This window comes from Thalassophryne amazonica, chromosome 15 (genome assembly GCF_902500255.1).
Source record: "Thalassophryne amazonica chromosome 15, fThaAma1.1, whole genome shotgun sequence".
NCBI lineage: Eukaryota > Metazoa > Chordata > Actinopteri > Batrachoidiformes > Batrachoididae > Thalassophryne > Thalassophryne amazonica.
In genome coordinates, this window is record NC_047117.1 from 55,918,052 (window position 1) to 55,940,892 (window position 22,841).

A 22,841-nucleotide genomic window follows, 5' to 3' on the forward strand; every position below is an offset into this window, starting at 1 on the left:
GAGAGAGTAAAGCCCCCGGTCACACAGCACTAATGAAGGACACCAAAGCCAAAACGAAACAAGAAATCTGGACTTGCACTGACTGAGACATCATTTAACTGTCGTCCAGCTTCCTTCCTGTAACTGGCACTATGTCAGAATTTTCAAACTGCTGAAATTTGTGAATGAATCCCGGCGACAACTTCAATTCGTCCGTATTCCATTTTGCTTTTGGTTGATGATGGTTCCTCATCGCTTGCGTAGTTCCTGTACCGTCAGCTTTCCATTTGATTGTCGTCCAACTTCATCCAACCTCCCAAGTCCAACGTCTTGCACGAACATTGATGATATCTGAATGGATCAATAACTAAAGATCCGATGAGCTGAACGTGATTCATCCACGTGTGAGACGAAAAGCATATATATATATATATATATATATATATATATATATATATATATATACACACAGTGAGGAAAATAAGTATTTGAACACCCTGCGATTTTGTAAGTTCTCTCAATTAGAAATCATGGAGGGGTCTGAAATTTTCATATTAGATGCATGTCCACTGTGAGAGACATAATCTAAAAAAAAAGCCGTAAATCACAATGCATGATTTTTTTAATAATTTATTTGTATGTTACTGCTGAAAATAAGTATTTGAACACCTGTGAAAATCAATGTTAATATTTGGTACAGTAGCCTTTGTTTGCAATTACAGAGGTCAAACATTTCCTGTAGTTCTTGACCAAGTTTTCACACACTCCAGCAGGGATTTTGCGCCACTTCTCCATACAGATCTTCTCCAAATCTTTCAGGTTTGGAGTTTCAGCTCCCTCCAAAGATTTTCTATTGAGTTCAGGTCTGGAGACTGGCCAGGCCACTCCAGGACCTTGAAATACTTCTTATGGAGCCCCTCCTTAGTTGCCCTGACTGTGTGTTTGGGGTCACTGTCATACTGGAAGACCCAGCCATGACATCTTCAGTGCTCTTACTGAGGGAAGGAGGCTGTTTGCCAAAATCTTGCAATACATGACCCCATCCATCCTCCCTTCAATACGGTGCAGTCGTCCTGTCCCCATTGCAGAAGAGCACCCCCAGAGTATGATGTTTCCACCCCCATGCTTCATGGTTGGGATGGTTTAAACCATGACAGCACTAATGTAATCTTTGTGACTGTGGTCCCAGCTCTCTTCAGGTCACTGACCAGGTCCTCCTGTGTAGTTTTGAGCTTTCTCAGAATCATCCTTACCCCACAAAGTGAGATCTTGCATGGAATCCCAGACCGAGGGAGACTGACAGCCATCTTGTGTTTCTTCTACTTTCTAATAAATAATCATAACAGTTGTTGTCTTCTACCAAGCTGCTTGCCTGTTGTCCTGTAGTCCATCCCAGCCTTGTGCAGGTCTACAGTTTTGTCCCTGGTGTCGTTAGACAGCTCTTTGGTCTTGGCTATGGTGGACAGGTTGGAGTGTGATTGATTGAGTGTGTGAACAGGTGTCTTTTATACAGGTAACAAGTTCAAACAGGTGCAATTAATACAGGTAAAGAGTGCAGAATAAGAGGGCTTCTTAAAGAAAAATTAACAGGTCTGTGAGAACCAGAATTCTTGCTGGTTGGTAGGGGTTCAAATACTTATTTGCAGCAGTAACATACAAATAAATTATTAAAAAATCATATATTGTGATTTCTGGATTTTTTTTTTTTTTTTTTTAGATTATGTCTCTCACAGTGGACGTGCACCTAAGATGAAAATTTCAGACCCCTCCATGATTTCTAAGAGGAAGAACTTGCAAAACCGCAGGGTGTTCAAATACTTCTTTTCCTCACTGTACATATTATATATATATATATATATATATATATATATATATATATATATATATATATATATATATATATATATATATATATATATATATATATATTTACACACCTTGCTTTTTTTCCATTTTGAACTACTTTGGGAAGTCCTGTGACTTACATTTCAAAAGTGACCTATGTCAAAAAATACAGGTGTAATGGTACACAAAAGCCATAGTTTGGTAAGATTTCAATACAGTGAAAACAAGAAACACAACATTACAGAATTAAGCCTATGTTCTGTTCTTTGGGGCCCCTTCACACAGTGCGAATTTGGTTGAAGTGCGCCTGAAGCAGGAATCGTATGCAAAACGTGTAAATTCGTAGCTGCCTTGAATGCATCAAATGCGTGCTACAACTGTTTGCACACACCAGTGATTGAAAGGGAGTGTGCTCTGTGAGTCCATCAAACCCTCCCGCGGCAGGTGTCGGCCAAATTCCAGCTGACACATATGAGTATCTAACGCCGCTCGTTTGGCACTTCGAAAATGTACCCCACGAGTGTGGCTTTGCAAAACAACACAAGTGAGGTGCCAGACTGTCGGCTCCCCCCCCGCACACACGTGCTGTGCATGTGAATTGTGCGTGTGTTGCACTACCACCTATCCAGAAACAGGTGGTGCCGGGGGAAGGAGCATACTTGCAAGAGCTGCTGATATATGGATGTATAGATGGTGTGTGTGCTGTACTGACAGGGGGTGTGTCCACCACAGCAGCTGCTATTGGATCTCTTGTTCTGGACGTCATGGGTGGGAAACACATATCGTTTTTGGAAGGACATGAATTGTCAACTGTCCATTGTGACACGCGTGTGTCTGCTTGCTGTCTTCACGTGGACATACATAAAAACATATATCGCTGTTGCGACGGGCTGCAGTGAGCGCGCGCACAGCACCCACATTGACAAGCTACCCCAGGTGACAATGGACCAGATCATAACAGTGGGCGATCTGACTGTCATGTCACTCACATGAGCTCTGTTCCACATGGACACACATGCGGGGCTGGCTGGACACACCGGAACAGTAGATGTAACAGCGCACTACTTCATACTTGATAAGTGGGTGTTTTTTTATGGTGTGTGTTTTTATTTATTTATTTTTTTAAATACACCCATCTCGTCAGGCATTTTCCAACACCATTTACAGGTCAGCGATGGTAGTGCAGTGGTAGGGTTTTGGGCTGGCAATCAGTAAAGTGCAGGTTCAAATCCTGTGGGTGGCATGTATTTACTTAGTTTTTTTTTTTTTTTTCCCACAGCAGCAGCACAATGTGGTTCCACATGCTCCAGTTGCTCCACACATGCTCCAGTTGTTCATGGACGAGCGTGCACGAAACCATCGCAGCAGGATTGTACACACCAGCCTCTCGGTGCTAATTCGAACTGTTTCGCGCTGTTTTATTGTAATTTGACCAAACTATGTGTGAAGGGGCCCTTAGGATAGTTTGAGACTCAACAGTCATTACAAACTCATTACAAAATATTTTGCAGGGGTTCTTAATCAATATATATTTTGATGAGGTGATGGTCAAGAGGTTAAAGTTAAACCTGTGGATTAACCTCAGTTGAAATCAGTGTGTGTGTGTGTGTGTGTGTGTGTGTGTGTGTGTGTGTGTGTGTGTGTGTGTGTGTGTGTGTGTGTGTGTGTGTGTGAGAATGTGAGGCATCACTGTAAAGTGCTTTCAGTATCTGCTTCAGCTGGAAAAATGCTACAAAAATGCAGTCCTGTTCAAAAATAAATGTGACAAACTCTCGTGTGACTTATAGTGTGGAAGATAAGATATCTAAAATATAGAAATACTAGCGCATTGCCCATAGGGATCCATGGGTTCTAGATGTTTATAAAATAGGTAGCTGACATTTTTCAAGGGTGGTAATAAATTATGCAAAGTTTCTATAATGATTTTAACTGAAAGTGCAGGAAATTAAAACGAGAAAGTTCTGTGAATAATTGCATTTACGTATTATTTGGCACATTCATTTGATGTCATGTTTTACAGCTGGGAAGGTTGAGATATTTCCTTTGTTCAGAGCTTGTCTGTTTACCAGGAACTGATTAATGGTGATATCAGTGTCTGAAAGTGCAGGAAATTAAAATGAGAAAGTTTTGTGAATAATTATACTTATTATTTGGCACATTTAGTTGATGTCATGTTTTACAACTGTCAAGGTTGAGATATTTCCTTTGTTCAGAGCTACGGGGTAACATATGTCACATGTCAAAGAATACAATGGACGTCAACCTTATTTGACCTTTACTTTGGAGGTCATTCATCACAGTCAAAACTATTCCATTTATTAATCCTTTTATTTCAACAAATAATTTGCATAATTTTTACTGAAATTTGAGAAATTAACTTTTGGTCCCTGTACAAACTGAAATTGACCTTTGTGAACATTTTTACTGTTTTTGCCCCATAACTTCAGAACATTGAGTCATATATGGTCCAAACTATAACTTTTTGGAATCTTTATGACCAGACAAATAATATAAGACAGATATATATATATACATATATCAAGAAATATAGCTCACAGACTTACACAGCTTTCCATGGGCTCTGTTGGAATTTTTAAGGAGCAGCTCAGGACCTATTTGTACAGACTTTCTTTTAACTAGTTTTATGTTATTGCTGTTTTTAGTTTCTGTATTTTGATTTCTGTGTTCTTAAATTCCTGTACAGCACTTTGTGATTTTATCTTGAAAGGTGCCTTACAAATAAACTTTACTTACAGCTTATTGGAAACTGCCTCTCCAAATATCTCTTTTCTCCATCTACTTTCTGCACCTCCCTCACCCTTCTTTTCTCCTTCTCCCCTTGAATGCATACTGTCATTTGTAGCACGACTAAGCGCTGTTGGCGCAAAAGAGTGATATGTCAGCATGTTTGTGTGCAGCCAAGTGACTACAGCAAAGCGAGAGAGAGCAAAGAACAGAACCAGGAGGTATGCACCATGAGCGAGTGAGGTCCATGAGTGCGATCATGTTGAACAGGAAATGGATGGAGTATCAAGGTGAGAGAATGGAAGAGTGGGGAAAAGGAGGAGGAAATGGAAATGTATGCAGAGACTGCAGAGAAAAAGGAGGTGAGGGAGAGAAACAGAGGATTTCAAAAGGAAAAGAACAATATGAAGTAAATCACAACCACAAATTCACTGCAGATGGCACCTTCTTCACTGGTCTGCTATGACACTAAAGGACTGAATAATCACTGACCATGTGATAAAGGTACGGCAGCTGCTGCTCTGTAGTATCAGCAGTCTTATTTAGACACGCCCACGCTCCATGACACCTCACCAACACGGTGATCGGACACAACCGCGCATAAGAGGCCAGGGAACAGCGGCCGAACCAGCAATGTAAGGGTTGTACCCAAAACCACCATGCACTTCCTGCCACTCTGCACATGTGGGACAGAGCTCGCGTGTGCGTGTACTACCAAAAAAGGAGACTGTGTACTTCCTCAGTGCAGTAAAAAAAATCACATCAGAAATTAGTCCAGCTTTCTAACTTTCTGCTAACAGCCTCCAGACGGCTTACAGCGCAGTGGATTTGTTTTGTGTGTGTGTGTGTGTGTGTGTGTGTGTGTGTGTGTGTGTGTGTGTGTGTGTGTGTGTGTGTGTGTGTGTGTGTGTGTGTGTGTGTGTGTGTGTGTGTGTGTGTGTGTGTGTGTGTATATATATACAGAGTGCAATGGTACCAAATGTATGGAACCAAATCTGCACTCGAAATGAAACCAAACTGCACTCTAAATGCAATGCAACACAAATGGGACGAATAATCCATGTCATGTGACATACAAAGCACCAATCAAACAGCAAGGATCCACTCAGCCGTTATATAATATCAAATGACAAGCATCTATTTTAGCCGTTATATAAAACAAATAATGAATGTTTTTACATTCTTTAGATGGAACGAATATTTAATTTGGTGAAAAATGGAACGTACCATTGAACTCACAAACATTCATTATTTGTATAACAACACTGAACAATGGACAATGACTAATTACATTCTGGTCTCACATGCCAGTCCAGCAGGGGGCGATAAATCATCTTTATATTAAAAATGTGAGTAAGTCCCTTTGGCTGCTCCCTTGTTTGCTTTCAGGGTCGCCACAGCAAATCCAAGGTGGATCTGCATGCTGAATTGGCACAGGTTTTACGCCGGATGCCCTTCCTGACGCAGCTCCACATTACATGGAGAAATGTGGCAGGGGTGGGATTTGAACCCGGAACCTTCCGCACTGAAACCAAGCGCATTAACTACTTGGCCACCAAAATGTGAGTGTGTGCATGATTTTATTTAGTAAGCTCAATGTAAGTACATAATAGAATTGTAAATATGTTAAAAATACATGGATGACACAAGAAAGTGAAAACACTTATTTTCATTGTGGTCCATTTAGAAATCAAATGACAAAACAGAAGTAAAATAAAATGAAATAATAATCATGATGGTGATGCTGATAATAATAATGATAATAATAATAGTGCGCATATGATAAGAACCTAAACAATTTATAAATACATTATGACAGCAAATTAACATAAAAAATTACATAATTAGCAGGAAATAAAAGGTCTGAGTTCTTCTTAAAATTGTGGAGGTCTAAGGTTCTAAAAACATACTGGACTCACACGCCATTCCAGCTCATTATAGGAACTTTGCATAATTTATTACCACCCTTGAAAAATATCAGCTACCTATACCTGATTTAACCAGTTTCTACCATTTAGGACAAAGACAGTTGTTACAATTACAAATCATATGTCTCCCATTATTTTGCGGGTCTCGGGCAGGGGGTTGGACCTCCTTCGAATGCTAACGGTGGCCAATAAGAGAAGGATTTTGCGAAATAAGGTCCACCTATGTAGTGATGGGCACACTTCCGATAATCCGATAACAGATAATTATCGAAGATAATGTTTTCATTATCGGATTATCTTTTTAGATAAATTTAAAAACCATCATCAGACTAATTATCTTCCGATGAATTACCGTCCGATAAGTTTTAGACCGATAACGTACTAAACTAAGTTGAACAGTGAAAAACATTTTTAAAACTGTTAAAGCTGTTGAGACCTAACTGTTAAAAGTTTCCTAATAGGCATGTTGTTCTACCCTCTGCAAACAGAAACCACTCTATCGTAATCTATCTGTAAGCAAAGGAGAACTGGTGACCAAAAAAAAAGTCATTTCCTTTAACACCATACTAATATAATCGCAATGTCACCAAGTCATCCAGAGGCATACATGTTTAACTTATGGTTCAAATTTTAACCACTCATTTACACAAGTTATTTAAAATTATTGTCATGTCTGAAGTTTATAAAGTGAAAATATCAGATATATGTTTTCGTTTTAAAGTAATGTGCTAATTTTTAAGGTTTTGTGAGCACATGCTGTGCCAGGAAGCAATGCATTATGGGTAGCATAAGGTAATCTCAGACGTTCACTACAGGACAAATGCATTTCAGACACTCTGTTCAGGGTCCACAGATAACAGCATTAAACTCTAGTGCCTAAAACTCTCGTGAATATATTCTCTGGGTTTATAGACGTTAGTGTATTTGTGTTTGTTAAATTCCACGCATCTTAAATGTAGCAGACACGGATTATCTGGAATTTTGTTTGACATTTTTTCAAGGCCGCTACTGCCATCTACTGGCCAGGAGTGTTCATGGCAGTATTAAACGTCTGGGTACATGGCTGCTCTCAAAGTGTTGGTATTGTCCATTGTCCAGGCGCTTTTTGTGTGCATATATTTGTTAACTTTGTATTCTAAAACTACGGTTAGAAGTAATTCCGACTCCTTATCGGTCCACACGAACGAGGTTGGTGCCATGTTTTTAGTTTTTGTGGAAGTGACGACAAGAGAATAAGGCTCCTGATTGGATAGAATTTTAATCAGTACCGCCACCCAAAGGTTTGGCAGACTAATTACAACACATTTATACGGTTCGATGTGGATGGATTTTTTTTTTTAAACGACGTAGTGTGGATGAAGTTTTTTCCCCAAACTGAAAGGGTAAGCTATTCGGTTTTACAAATACCCGACAACGTGTGTACATGGCCTCATGTCTGTGAAAGGCACTATATAAATAAATTTACTTACTTACTTACTAATATTGAGTGCACGTTTTACAACATCATAAAAGTTTTAAAACATGCAATTGCGATGACACTTCCAGGGCTCCGTAAAAATGCCTGTTTTTACAAATAAAAATGGAATATTTTACAAAAGCACATTTATCTTTAAACCAACACACGACACACGTCACATTAACGTGTTGGTTTACATAATGGATTACTGAACGATGATTCCTTCTTTATGTTCTCTAATGCCATATACCAACACAGTGCAGAGTAGCTACCTAAACTCTGTAAGTGAGACAGAGTATCTCGTCAATAGTTTTACATCCTCTTTGAAGACAACTTTGGATGCTGTAGCTCCTCTGAAAAAGAGAGCTTTAAATCAGAAGTGCCTGACTCCATGGTATAACTCACAAACTCACAGCTTAAAGCAGATAACCCGTAAGTTGGAGAGGAAATGGCGTCTCACTAATTTAGAAGATCTTCACTTAGCCTGGAAAAAGAGTCTGTTGCTCTATAAAAAAGCCCTCCGTAAAGCTAGGACATCTTACTACTCATCACTAATTGAAGAAAATAAGAACAACCCCAGGTTTCTTTTCAGCACTGTAGCCAGGCTGACAAAGAGTCAGAGCTCTATTGAGCCGAGTATTCCTTTAACTTTAACTAGTAATGACTTCATGACTTTCTTTGCTAATAAAATTTTAACTATTAGAGAAAAAATTACACATAACCATCCCAAAGACGTATCGTTAGAGAGGAATGGTCTATTTGAAGAGTTTCAGTCAGGTTTTAGAATTCATCATAGTACAGAAACAGCATTAGTGAAGGTTACAAATGATCTTCTTATGGCCTCAGACAATGGACTCATCTCTGTGCTTGTTCTGTTAGACCTCAGTGCTGCTTTTGATACTGTTGACCATAAAATTTTATTACAGAGATTAGAGCATGCCATAGGTATTAAAGGCACTGCGCTGCTGTGGTTTGAATCATATTTATCTAATAGATTACAATTTGTTCATGTAAATGGGGAATCTTCTTCACAGACTAAGGTTAATTATGGAGTTCCACAAGGTTCTGTGCTAGGACCAATTTTATTCACTTTATACATGCTTCCCTTAGGCAGTATTATTAGACGGTATTGCTTAAATTTTCATTGTTACGCAGATGATACCCAGCTTTATCTATCCATGAAGCCAGAGGAAACACACCAATTAGCTAAACTGTAGGATTGTCTTACAGACATAAAGACATGGATGACCTCTAATTTCCTGCTTTTAAACTCAGATAAAGCTGAAGTTATTGTACTTGGCCCCACAAATCTTAGAAACATGGTGTCTAACCAGATCCTTACTCTGGATGGCATTACCCTGATGTCTAGTAATACTGTGAGAAATCTTGGAGTCATTTTTGATCAGGATATGTCACTCAATGCGCATATTAAACAAATATGTAGGACTGCTTTTTTGCATTTACGCAATATCTCTAAAATTAGAAAGGTCTTGTCTCAGAGTGATGCTGAAAAACTAATTCATGCATTTATTTCCTCTAGGCTGGACTATTGTAATTCATTATTATCAGGTTGTCCTAAAAGTTCCCTGAAAAGCCTTCAGTTAATTCAAAATGCTGCAGCTAGAGTACTAACAGGGACTAGAAGGAGAGAGCATATCTCACCCATATTGGCCTCTCTTCATTGGCTTCCTGTTAATTCTAGAATAGAATTTAAAATTCTTCTTCTTACTTATAAGGTTTTGAATAATCAGGTCCCATCTTATCTTAGGGACCTCCTAGTACCATATCACCCCAATAGAGTGCTTCGCTCTCAGACTGCAGGCTTACTTGTAGTTCCTAGGGTTTGTAAGAGTAGAATGGGAGGCAGAGCCTTCAGCTTTCAGGCTCCTCTCCTGTGGAACCAGCTCCCAATTCAGATCAGGGAGACAGACACCCTCTCTACTTTTAAGATTAGGCTTAAAACTTTCCTTTTTGATAAAGCTTATAGTTAGGGCTGGATCAGGTGACCCTGAACCATCCCTTAGTTATGCTGCTATAGACTTAGACTGCTGGGGGGTTCCCATGATGGACTGAGTGTTTCTTTCTCTTTTTGCTCTGTATGCACCACTCTGCATATAATCATTAGTGATTGATCTCTGCTCCCCTCCACAGCATGTCTTTTTCCTGGTTCTCTCCCTCAGCCCCAACCAGTCCCAGCAGAGGACTGCCCCTCCCTGAGCCTGGTTCTGCTGGAGGTTTCTTCCTGTTAAAAGGGAGTTTTTCCTTCCCACTGTTGCCAAGTGCTTGCTCACAGGGGGTCATTTTGACCGTTGGGGTTTTTACGTAATTATTGTATGGCCTTGCCTTACAATATAAAGCGCCTTGGGGCAACTGTTTGTTGTGATTTGGCGCTATATAAATAAAATTGATGTGATTTGATTTGAACCAATCACTGTTTAGCACTTTTACCCAGAATGCTTTGCAGTCTGTGTTTGTTACAAAACCTCAGAATTAGTGCCTTATTCAACATTAAAAGATATATGTTATATTTTAACTTTGTACAAATGACAGAATTGACATTAATGGACTTATTCTATCAGTATTTTCAAAAAACCATAAGTTAGTATGACTTTATTTTTCAAGACCTCCGCCTGACCGGAGTGTTGAAATTGATAAGGAGCTGGCCTTATGGCTGCTCTCGGTGTGCCTCTGTGGTGGGAACGCTGTTGTAAACAAGAGCTTCCAGCAGGGGCAGAATGTTGAAAGAAAAATGATTATGATTAGTAAAGAGTTGATTTTGTGGGTGCTCTCAGGATTTGTCTGTGCTGTTTACTGCAGGGGGCAGCATGGTCAAACATTCTTGCTTATTCTTTAGGTCTTTTACCGCTTTTGATGCTTACAAAAGTGATCGTGTTAAAAATCAATTTCAGCTCTTTAGTAACTGCAAATGTCCCATAGACAACACCGGAATTTATCGGTTATCGATTATCTGTAACTTCCGATACATTTTTGGGTGGTTTATCGATTTATCTTTATCAAAGATAACTTTTCAGTTATCTTATTATCTGTTATCGAAGTTAATTTTTTTGGTTATCTGTGCCCACCACTGCACCTATGTCACGCATATGTAATTCTGTATAAAAACTGTTTGTGTCCATTTTTCAGGGTTCTGTAGGGGCGGATCTCGTTTGTGAGAGAAGCTGCTGCAGAATCCAGGCCTGAGATTTTTCATTGTGACTTTGAGTAAATTTAGAAGTGCGAATAGTTTGAATTTGTACTTTATGAGGGGCAGTGTTATAGAAAGAACTGGGGTGAAATAACAAAACCAATAGAAATGAGTGGGAAACTGACCCAATTTTAGTGAATGTTTAAAACCTGTTGCAGGCCGTAACAGCCATGCCATCTGTTGGTGGACTCAATGTCATCAAAGTTAACCCAATGCAACACTCAACAGTGCGAGAAACTTTACACTTCTAAAAATCAGACCTGTCACCTTGTCAGACCACAAATAAGCATCTAAACCTCACATTGCCGACAGTGTGTCCACTGTCTTTTAGCTTCATGAGCACAATATTTATGTCCACCAAGGACGTAATAAAATCATTGCCATTTATTTATGTATTTATTTATTAGTCTGTCTGTTAGCAGGATTACGTCAATACTGCTGCATGGATTTTGACAGAATTTTCAGCACAGATACATATTATGCCATGCAAGACTACATTCAGTTTTGGAGGTGATCCAGATCCGGATCCAGACTCTACGGAGTCTCACCACATTTGCACCACAGACAAATAGTAGGGCATGGAAAACTCCACTGAATTTTGGAGGTGATCCGGATCTGTATCTGGATTCTGGCTAAGGATTTCACTTTATATAGACCTTGAAGGATTACGTCAAAAGTACTTCAGGGATTCTCACCAAATTTGGACAACACGTGGAAGACTCCAGTAAATTTTGGAGGTGATCTAGATCCGTATCTGGATTCTGGATCAAGTTTCACCTCTAAGGCTTTTAAGGATTAAGTCAAAACTACTTCACGGATTCTCATCAAATTTGCACCACAGATAGATATTAGGCCATGGAAGACTACACTGAATTTGGGAGTTGAGCCGAATCCAGATCCGGACTCTGGATCAAGATTTCACTTTATATAGGCTTTGAAAGATTACATCACAATTACTTTACGGATTCTTACTAACTTTGCACCACAGATAGGTATTGGGGCTTGGAATTCTCCATTGAATTTTGGAAGTGATCTGGATACGGATCCCGATTCTGCAACAAGATTTCACTTCATATAGGCTTTGAAGGATTACGTCAAAACTACATCACAGATTCTCATGTAATTTGCACCACAGGTAGATATCGAGGCATGGAATACTCCACTAAATTTTAGAAGTGATCTGATCCGGATCCAGATTCTGGATCAAGATTTCACTCTGTATAGGTTTTGGTTTATGTCAAAACTACTTCACAGATTCTCATGAAATCTGCACCACAGGTAGATATTAGGGTATGGAAGACTCCACTGAATTTGGAAGGTGATCCGTTGTCGCAGACCGAATGGTCCCCCCCCTAAAAATTGGTCCGCCCTGCCTTTACGGCACATGCATCATTTGGGACCACAGCAGCTTGTCTGAGTCCAAGTCTCTACACCCAAAGCGATCAAAGGAAATAATGTGATTATTAACCATCAGATGACAAAGTAAAACCTCTTAAATCAATCTAAAGTCAGTTTTAAGCAGAAACGAGGTGATAATCGGTGACGCTTTGAAATGACAGAGGCGAAGTGAATGCAGCAGGAGCAGCTCATCTGGCTGCTACGCTCTGATCACTTCCACCGTCTTTTATTAAGAAATAATAAATATGTGGAAATGATTGTTGCACAAAAGCTTCAGATATCTGTCGCTGAGATACATGATGACTGGAGTGCAGTTTTAAACAGAAACGAGGTGATAATCGTTGAACCACGGCTGACGCACAGAAATTATGCATGCGCAATGAAGGCAGGGCAGACCAATTTTTAGGGGGGGCTCGATCGATGACACTGAATCCGGATTGGCGTATGTCAGAAATCTCTGATTGCTCTTGTTTATTGTGTAACACACATAAAATATTGAAGCCAGAGCGGACTCGGCTGCTATTCCTCTCTTACACAGTTGCCAAATTACTGTAAATCTGAAGCAAAATATTACGACACGGTAAAAGCAACCTGGCGACAGACCGGAATGATATATTATGAGCGATTGCAAGCCAACCCAACATTCTTTTTCCTCAGTCTAAGCACTGCCAGGCTTTCATTTGATGACTAATGTCCCCTATAAACTGGCGAGTGCAGTAAAATACAGAAAAGAAAGATGGAGAAAATGTCCATCTGAAACAAATGAAGCAAGCAGAGCTGTTTTCAGACTCTAACATTATATATAGCTGGCATTTTGATATTAGATAAATAAAACAAATGCTCTCTCAGCTGTCAAATTTGCTCAGATTGATTAACTCAGAGCCTGATCGAAAAGCTCATTTTCAACTATATATTACCTGTGCATCATTTCAAAGGACTAGGGGTGGGCAACATGACCTACAATTATTATATTTTTCACTTTTTGGATGGTAAAAATACTATATCAAAGTATTACTTTTTTCCAAGTTTTGGCAGGTGTAACATGTCCTGTCTCTTTTATGTAAAAAAAAAAAGGATAATATATGAAGGGACGTGGAACATATCATTGGCAAGTGGGAGTCACAGGAGAGTCGAACTACTCACAAATGAGTAGCTGGAAAAAATAGGATAAAAATAAACACGACAACATTCAACAATGTTGGCTTTATACGTGTCGTTAAGTCCAACCCAGGATGAGTAGGTGTGACTAGGTTAAACAAGCTTTAAATAACTTTGATATACACATTAATGGAGGCTTATGAGGAGTTGAAGCCTATAATTACCAAAAAAAAAGGAAATAATGCAACAGCATAAAAGAAAGGGAACATGCATGGTAGACAACTGCAGCCCGCATGAATGCTTAAGGCTAAACATTAAAAATTTAATAATCCCTGATGTTAGCTGAAGCTGTCTAGAAAAGCCAACACATTCGAAAGACCCACATTAATTTGTCTTTTTTAACAGAGTGAAGAAAGACCTTAAACTTATTAAAAGAGCTAGAAATGACCATAAGAACAAAGTGCAAAGCCTTTTTACCTCAGGAAATCTTCGTTCATCTTGGAAGGGAATGAAATCTATGTTAGGTATGGAATCAAAATCAAGCTCTGGTGTTCTGAGCACTAACCTGTTGCCTTCAGATGTGGTCTTTGCAAATTAACTGAATACTTTTTATAATCGATTTAATGTCCTGAATTTTAATCACAAATTGTGTGTCTTTCAGAATGATGAGCCCAGCAGCATTAACTTACCCATTGATAGAGGTGTGGTCCTTAAGCACCTTAAAAGTGTTAAGGAAAGGACAAGTTCAGGGCCTGATGGTATTGGGGGAAGGGTACTTAAAAACTGTGCAGAGCAATTGGCTGATATATTCTGCCACATATTTTCTTGTTCAATGGAACTCCGCACAGTACCCTCCCTTTGGAAATCCTCAACAATTGTTCCAATACCAAAAAATAAGTCACCTAAAGAACTGAACGACTACAGGCCTATAGCATTAACATCTCTTGTTATGAAGACTTTTGAGAAAATTGTTAAAGAGGAGCTTTTAAGACAAACACAGGGAGTGTTAGACCCACTCCAGTTCGCATACAGATCTGGAAGGGGCGTGGATGATGCGATCTTCACTTTACTCAATCTGGCTTTGCAGCATCTTGAAGGTGCAAATACCTTTATTTGGATGTTGTTTATTGATTTCTCCTCCACTTTTAACTGCATACAACCATATGTATTGGCAGAGCGATTAAGAGACATGAATATTGATGTTGGCCTAATTTTATGGATTATTCACTTTTTAACAAACAGATCGCAGAGAGTCAGAGTTAATGAAACTCTCTCCGATGCTGTTGTATCATCCACTGGAGTCCCTCAGGGCTGCATTTTATCTCCTTTGATGTTTGTTTTTATACTAATCTCTGTCAAAGCCAACATGATAATCATCACATCATAAAATATGCAGATGATTCAGTCATCCTGTCCCTTTTGCACGGTGATGACTCCACAGACCACAGTTTGGTCTTGCTAGACTTTTTAGAGTGGTGCCATTCATCTTTTCTACATATAAATGTGGATAAAACCAAAGAAATGCACAATGATTTCAGGAAAACAAGACCTGTTCTGAATCATATGTCCATTGATGGGAAGCCCATAGATGTTGTTGAGAATTATAAGTATCTGGGCACCCAAATTGACAATAAATTATCTTTTGAATTGCAGGTTAATGCAGTGTGCAGTAAGGCTCATCAGAGAATGCACTTTCTGCGAAAACTTAGGAATTATAATGTAGATGGTGTCTTCATGAAAATGTTCTACAGTTGCTTTGTGGAGTCTGTGTTAACCTTTTCCTTCCTGTGTTGGCTTAACCTATTGAACCTTAAGAATCGCAACCGTCTTTGTAATATTGTCAAGGAATGTGGTAAAATTCTGGGAACTCAGTGCACGGACATTATGGACCTTTTTAAAACAAGGGTTGTGTCAAAAGCCAGGAAAATTATGGCTGATTCTGCACACCCTCTGCACCCACAATTTAAGTTTCTGCCCTCAGGCAGACACCTGGTAATGCCCAGATGCAGAACCAACAGACTAAAAAACTCTTTTATTCCCACAGCCATTGCTCTCCTAAATAACACCTAAGGACTCACTGTTGCACTTAAGTCTACCTTATTTCTGGGCTCTTGTTTTGTATATTTATTCTGCTGTGTTTTTTATGTTTTTTATGTTTATATGTTTTTTATGAATTTGTATGATGTGGTTTTATGAATGTAATGTAATTTTTACTGCTGACTGCACCTGAATTGCCCCCATGGGGACTAAATAAATGATTAAATCAAATCAAAATCAAATCAAAATCAAAATCAAGTCATGGCCTCTGTGTTTTTTACCATATCTGTGTGTGAATTCTGGCAAAGGGTCAGGAAAAAATAAAGTAAAATGGTCATGAAATGGTTTTGCTGAATTGTTTAAAAAAAGTCAGAATTTGGCTGTAAATCAGTTCAGCTGGCTTCATGCAGAAGGCTACATCAGTGAGAGAATGAACTGTCCAACTGTTCATTAGAACATCACACACTATCCTCCATGAATTTCTGTGCAAATCCAAAAAGCACTTGGCAACAAGTGAAGGTGAAATACAAGAATATTTTGCAGACTGGTAAGTTCCTGGAAACATTGTTCACCAGGATAAAGGCCATGCCAATCATAGATTTACACTAGCTGATTACTCGCACCAGTGCAGGTTTGATTCAGAGACTGCGATGAAAACTTTATCTTGACCAACAAAGCTATCACCTCCTACCTATCCTGAATTCCAGGGAACTGTTAGGAGGTTCCAGAGAACCTCCAACTGAGGCTGCCTCAAGAAGAGACAGCTCATTTATAGCACCTTGTAGTAGACCATGTTTCTTGTCTGTCCATTTGGCATGAAGAGAAAGATGTTTTCAGAGGTTCCAGTTCATGAGGCTGTCACGCATCTGTCATTCAGATTTATTCACTGTTTTGGGTCTCAACCTTTTTGTAGTATGGTTTAAATAAATTGATAAAGTGACGCAGCAATAGAATGCACACTCACACTCACTCAACTTCAACCCCTTTCCCCAGACCCCAGACTTCCCTTTCCCGTGCCACATTGACCACCTCTTACTGGGGGAGCCCGAGACGATCCCAGGCCAGTGTGGAGATATAATCTCTCCACCTAGTCCGGGGTCTCCACCCAGATGGACGTGCCTAGAATACCTCCCTTGGGAGGCGCCCAGGAGGCATCCTTACCAGATGCCTGAACCACCTCAGCTCGGCTCCTTTGAACAGGAAGGAGCAGTGACTCTACTCCGAGCTCCCCACGGATGACCAAACTTCTCACCCTTTCTCTAAGGGGACACCAGCCACCCTCCTGAGGAAGCCCATTTTGGCCGCTTGTTCCCGCAATCTAGTTCTTTCGGTCTTGACCCAACACTCCTGACCATAGGTGAGAGTAGGAACGAAGACTGACCAGTAGATCGAGAGCTTCGCCTTTTGGGTCAGCTCCCTTTTTGTCACAACAGTATGGCAGGCAGAGCGAATGTAATACTGCCCCTGCTGTGCCGATTCTCCGGCCAATCTCACGCTCCATCGTCCCCTCACTCGTGAACAAGACCCCGAGGTACTTGAACTCCTTCACTTGGGGCAAGGCCGCATTCCCCAGGTTCAAATTTGATCAGGTCCTTTCTGTGTGGAGTGTGGATGTTCTCATGTTTGCGTAGGTTCCGTCGATGTGCCCCAGCTTCCTCACCCTTCCAAACGTCTGTGCAGTGCAGGTTAGGTGAACTGGTGACTCTAAATTGACCACAGGTGTGAGCAAGCCTGTAAATGAGTTTGTGGGCCTACCCAACCCCACCACTGTGACCATTAGCTGCAATAAATGAGTTCAAAAAATGAATGTATCATTTGATAATTCCCATAAATAATAGGATATTCACCAAATCTATCAATAACATGAACAATCACATGAATAAATGACTACTCACTCATGTTACAAGACACAAATTCAAAGAAAAATGACCAAATCAAGTAAACGTCGGTGGAATCAATGAGTAAAGGTGCCCTGACACTTGCACGACTTTAATCTGTGCACTTGCATGCGTATCGTCGCGACGATCTCACCTGCTGTGTTCCCAGCTTGACGCCGCGCTTTGTTCCACTGGTTGCCATGTGTTGACCACGTGACTGCCCTGCAGGAGAACCTGCAGGGCAGTCTAGCTGCAGCCGGACTGTGCATTCTGATTTCTATTCTATTTTGTTCTTGTGCAAGGCTGCAGGGCTGCAGGTCTGCGCTCTGATTTCTGTTATAGTTTATCTTTCTTCCTTTGACCACCAGCTGGGTGCACGTGCGTGCAAATGAACCGTCCGGGTGTAAATGTGGAGATGTCTAGGGTTATACTTGATGTGGACATGTCCTGTCTCTGGCAATCAGTCTGTGAGCAGGACTTGATGTCCTTTTTTGTTCTTTATTTCACACAATGATGAGAGAGTTTGAGGGGAGAGTGAGGAACTGCAGCCAGGCAGTTTTTTTTTTTTTTTTCATTTAATTGTTCACATGTGCGCACGTGAACGAATCATCCGTGAGTGGACTGGAGATGTCTAGACTTTTTACTGAATGTGGACATGTCCTGTCTCTAGCAATCAGTCTGTGAGCAGGACTTTTATGGACTTTATTTAAACACAGTTGTGAGAGAATTTAAGAGCAAGTAGCTACAGCTACAGCCAGGATGAGCATGTTTTTTCTGTGCTCTTTGAGCGTGTAGTTTCACTGCATTGTATACACAGTATAAAAACAATCCTACGTGATTTATACTTCGGGAACAATGGAACACAGCAGGAATCATAAATTGGTGTTGGGTAATGTTGTATTGTGAGGGTGTGACTTCCAGTCACGCTGAGTACGGTTGCTTCGCCCTGACTTGTGTTGAAACCACTTCCTTTCTGCGTCCTGTGCTCGATGCAGAAAAAATTAAACATGTTTAATTTTTGGTGTCGGATTTGCTTTGTCCTTTGCATCCTTCATGGTTTTTATGGCGTTGAGCTACATTGTCTCGGCACTAGGTTGCATCCACGTGGCATCGGCATGATGCCGCACGACGCAACTCGAAGCAGGCCCGGTGTGAAAGGGACTTTAAGGTTGAAGCTGTTTTACATCTGTGCAATGACTGATTGGATAGCATAGCCCTGTGCTCAGAGGTAACTGCTCTCTTCACACCCTTAACAGTTTTTACACTGAAAGGACAGATAAGGAGACAGAATTGCCTGTTAGAACATGCCATTTGTGTACTCATACACAGGATCCTTTCAAGAATTGTGTGGGATTTGGTTCAGTTATTTGATCTTGCACTTTTGTATGCTATCACAAATATACATCCCTATGTGGTTAAAGGCAATTAGTGAACAAGAGACAAAAGTTAGATTTCTGTCTTCTGCGATTCTCGCTTATTTTTCCCTACTTGTCTACCAACACTCATATAAACCATTCCTACGAGCAACTGGTAGAAAAACCCATCAATGGAGCCAAACAGAGACTATAAATTTACGCATCGGTTTTTAGTTCTGCTTTTTGCTCTTCTCATCTCTTCTTTCTCTGTAGTTCTACAGTATCTCTGTCTTCATCCATCAAGTAACACTGCTAATTGGATGAAAAACAAACAAAACAAACAAAAAAACAGCAAGTGAGCCAGAGAGGCAGAGACATAACTGTAGAAACTGCTCACAAGATAACAGGGACAAGAGAAACACAAAACTAAACAGAACATGAGACTGGATCCTCACTTATTTGTGGTTCACGGTAGAAAACATTCATAGTGCTTCACTTTTTCTATATTTTGTTATGTTACAGCTGTATTCCAAAATAAAGCAAATATATTTTGTCCTCAAAATTCTACTCACAACACCCCATAATGACGGCATGAAAAGCTTTTTTTTTACAAATATATTAAAAATAATAATAATACAAAAACACTAATCACATGTACATAAGTATTCACACCCTTTGCTCAATACTTTGATGATGCAGCTTTGGCAGCAATTACAGCCTCAAGACTTGAATATGATGCCATAAGCTTGGTGCACCTATGTTAACCCCTAAAACATGAATCAGCTGCAAATCGTGAATTATCCACAATCCAATCATTTCTTAACGATACCCGAAAAGAACCGGTTCTCGATACCCAACCCTAATTATTATTATTTTTTCAAAGTTCACAGGTCAATAATCTTAAGAGAAATGCTGTAGAAAAACAAACAGCACTAGTTTCTAACCTCAGGAAGGTAGACAACGAGCTACAACCTTATTTTTATCCATATGAGCCGTAATCTGAGATGGAAAAATAATACTGATCTGAACAAGCAGGCGGCTGAGAAACGGGAGCATAGGGACCATCTACAAAGTGCAAAAACAAAAAGACACACAAGAAAAATATTCAATAAATTCAGGTGTGATGTCACCAAATTCACTCATCACATCAGCAGTCTCCTGCTGGTTATACTACAGCACTCAGTTTGGAAAAATGTACAAAATTAAATTTTAGTGAATTAGTGAATTTTATTGCTCCTTTCATTACTTATTTTAATGATAAAAATCACTAAAATTCAGTTTTTGCACATTTTTCCAAACTGAGTGCTGTAGTAGACTCAGAAATACGTTTGACAGGGTTTAATAACAGTTTGAGCTGGGTTCACTACACAAAAAAGCTGGCTGTTACAAGCAAAAGTATCCAAAGCTTTAGGCAGAGAACAGGGTCCAAAAACAGGCAGGCAGGTCAAAAACATGGACAGGACAAAAACAAGACTAGACACTCAGAAGATACATGCTCGAAAGAGGCACAAGGCTCAACAATCTTGCAACCAGGTGAGGAAAAAGGTACAACGAGAAAGAGGGAGTGATTAGGAGGAAATGCAAGACAGGTGTGGAGGAAAGATCTGGAACGGGGCATGGCAAGCAGGAGGGAGGACAGGAGGGAAACACCCAACACCAAACACCAGACACCAGACAAGAAAAGTCCCTAACACAAAACCCAAGCAAGAATAAAACAACAAAAAATAATATAATAAACCCCCCCCCCCCCCCCCACACACACACACATACAATAAACCTCACAAGCCCAATCATGACAGCTTCTAGCTGGGAGAGGAGCACTTTACCACTAAAACAGGATATTATCTTGTACTGTCTTTCTAATTTCTGTGACCTCTATAAAAACACCTACACCTTAAATGTTTGACACAGAGTCATGCAAGTTTATACAATATTTGTAATTTATTCATTTCTTCAAATTGCTTATTCCAGTTCAGGTCATAAGGTGTCTGGGGCCAATCCCAGCAGTCACTGGGCAAGAGGCAGGGTTTACTCTGGACAGGCCTCCAGTGTATTGCAGGACTGATGCATATTGACAGACAAATGCATTAACACCCTCACTCACATCTACAGTCAAATTAAAGTCACTGATTCATCTAATCTCCATGTCTTTGGAAGTGGGAACCCAAGCAAACACCGGGACAACAAGCAAACTCCACACAGAAAGGACCAGGTTGGAAGCATGCCCTGGACAATCTGACTGTGTGGCAACAGTGCTAACTAAGCCACCATACTGCCATTTGTAATTCAGTGTTACCATGATAATGTATGGTTCTGTAGCTTTGACATTTGATTAATTGTAACCCATCAAAGGTGATATGGGACTTCACAATTAGCAGGTGCATCTTCATCCCTTTGAATGTCCCACATTTGAGTTCATTGTAAACCCAGTAGTTACAAAGGGGGCATGTTGCAGAGGTATGCATGTGGTTTTCGTAACATCAAACCACATTGTCCTTTTTACTCTCACTTATTCCCTGGTGGGCACACAGGTGCACTACCACTCGTTAATAAAAAAAAAAAAGAAAAAAGATGTGCACAGAGGCTACTCACATTGTCGTTGCATCCCTTGTTATCCTCGTATTTTGTCTCTATGTGGATGGAGAACTTCGGTAGGAATGAACACTACAGATAGAAAAACAAAGCTGTTAAATACTATTATACATATTTATCCTGAGCAAAAAATGTAAATAGAACACTGTGATTTGATCTTTATGTACATATCATCTTATTTAGTATAATTTAATATGGTTTATTGATAATGTAAATCCTCTTAAGAGAAACATTGTTACAAAATGAATTTTCATGTCAACAAGAATCCTGTAGACTGATTCTGTCTTTCTGACACCCTCTGGTCTAAGTGATGGAAGCACAGGATGGAAGCACAGAAGTAATTCAGAAAGTGAAATAACCATAGACTGTACATATACTGGACCAAACCTGATAGGTTTCTCTAGAGACCCAGAACAGCCGATATGAAGTCCATATCTGTGCATCGCCATGACGACTCCTGCGCTGAGTCACACTGGACTCATTAATGCATAAAGGGATGGAGCATGCGTGGCTCAGTACGTGACGAACAAAGCCTGAACATGCCCATCTCTTCCAGTCCAACCAAGTAAAGGCTGACCTCAGTTTTGGTGCTTATTAAATTTTATTTTGGGAGACTGTGCAGTAGTTCCCCTAACAATTTACTTTGGTGTGGATATTAAAAGTTATGAGCCGCTTATTTTCTCAGTAATCATACATTAAGTGGATCTAATGGATAGAGCTACCAACAGCTGCTAAAACCGTTAGCATACAACATTAAGCCAGACGAGAGTTTCAGAGCGAATACTGTAACAGGGACGTCTTAGATGAGCCATTAGGACATTTCACCATACAAGAAGCCATGTTATTCCATGTTTGTAATAAAATGCTCCAAACAGACACAGCCTCCATAATAGTGAGCAGCCACATCAAGTGGACACCGAGTTACTGCTGGACGCTACGAGCGCTCAACCGGTGTCAACAAAAGAAACACACCAACAATTATACTGAACTTTATGCCTTAAAATGTCTTAAATTAGGAAGTTAGATAAACAAATCACGTCCGTACAGTTGTCACGGAGGTCGAAACTATCTATAGAGTGCAAAACTGTTTTTAGTACCAGTCCGTAAACATGTTTATTTCTGCTCTAAAGTTGGACATTTTAACATGGAGTCCTATGGAAATGTGCTTTGTTTTGCAAACAGTCTCAAGCAACTGGCCAAGGAACTACAATATTTTTGACTTCTGTAAAGGCCTCAAATGACTGCATCAAAGTTTACTGCTGGGAAATAACTGACAAAAAAAAACACCAAAAAAAAAAAACGAACACTTTCTGCAATATTCAAATT

The 22,841-nt window shown here is 39.9% G+C and overlaps 1 protein-coding gene across 2 annotated transcripts in view; it reads right to left on the reverse strand.

Moving 5' to 3' along the window:
• The window catches only part of LOC117525469 (cytoplasmic phosphatidylinositol transfer protein 1-like), a 229,449-nt gene that overhangs the window by 14,656 nt on the left and 191,952 nt on the right, over positions 1-22,841 (reverse strand). For both annotated transcript variants that reach the window (XM_034187312.1, XM_034187313.1), the window contains exon 5: positions 21,516-21,587. In XM_034187312.1, coding sequence (XP_034043203.1) covers positions 21,516-21,587 — 72 coding nt within the window. The remainder of the gene's footprint in view (positions 1-21,515; positions 21,588-22,841) is intronic.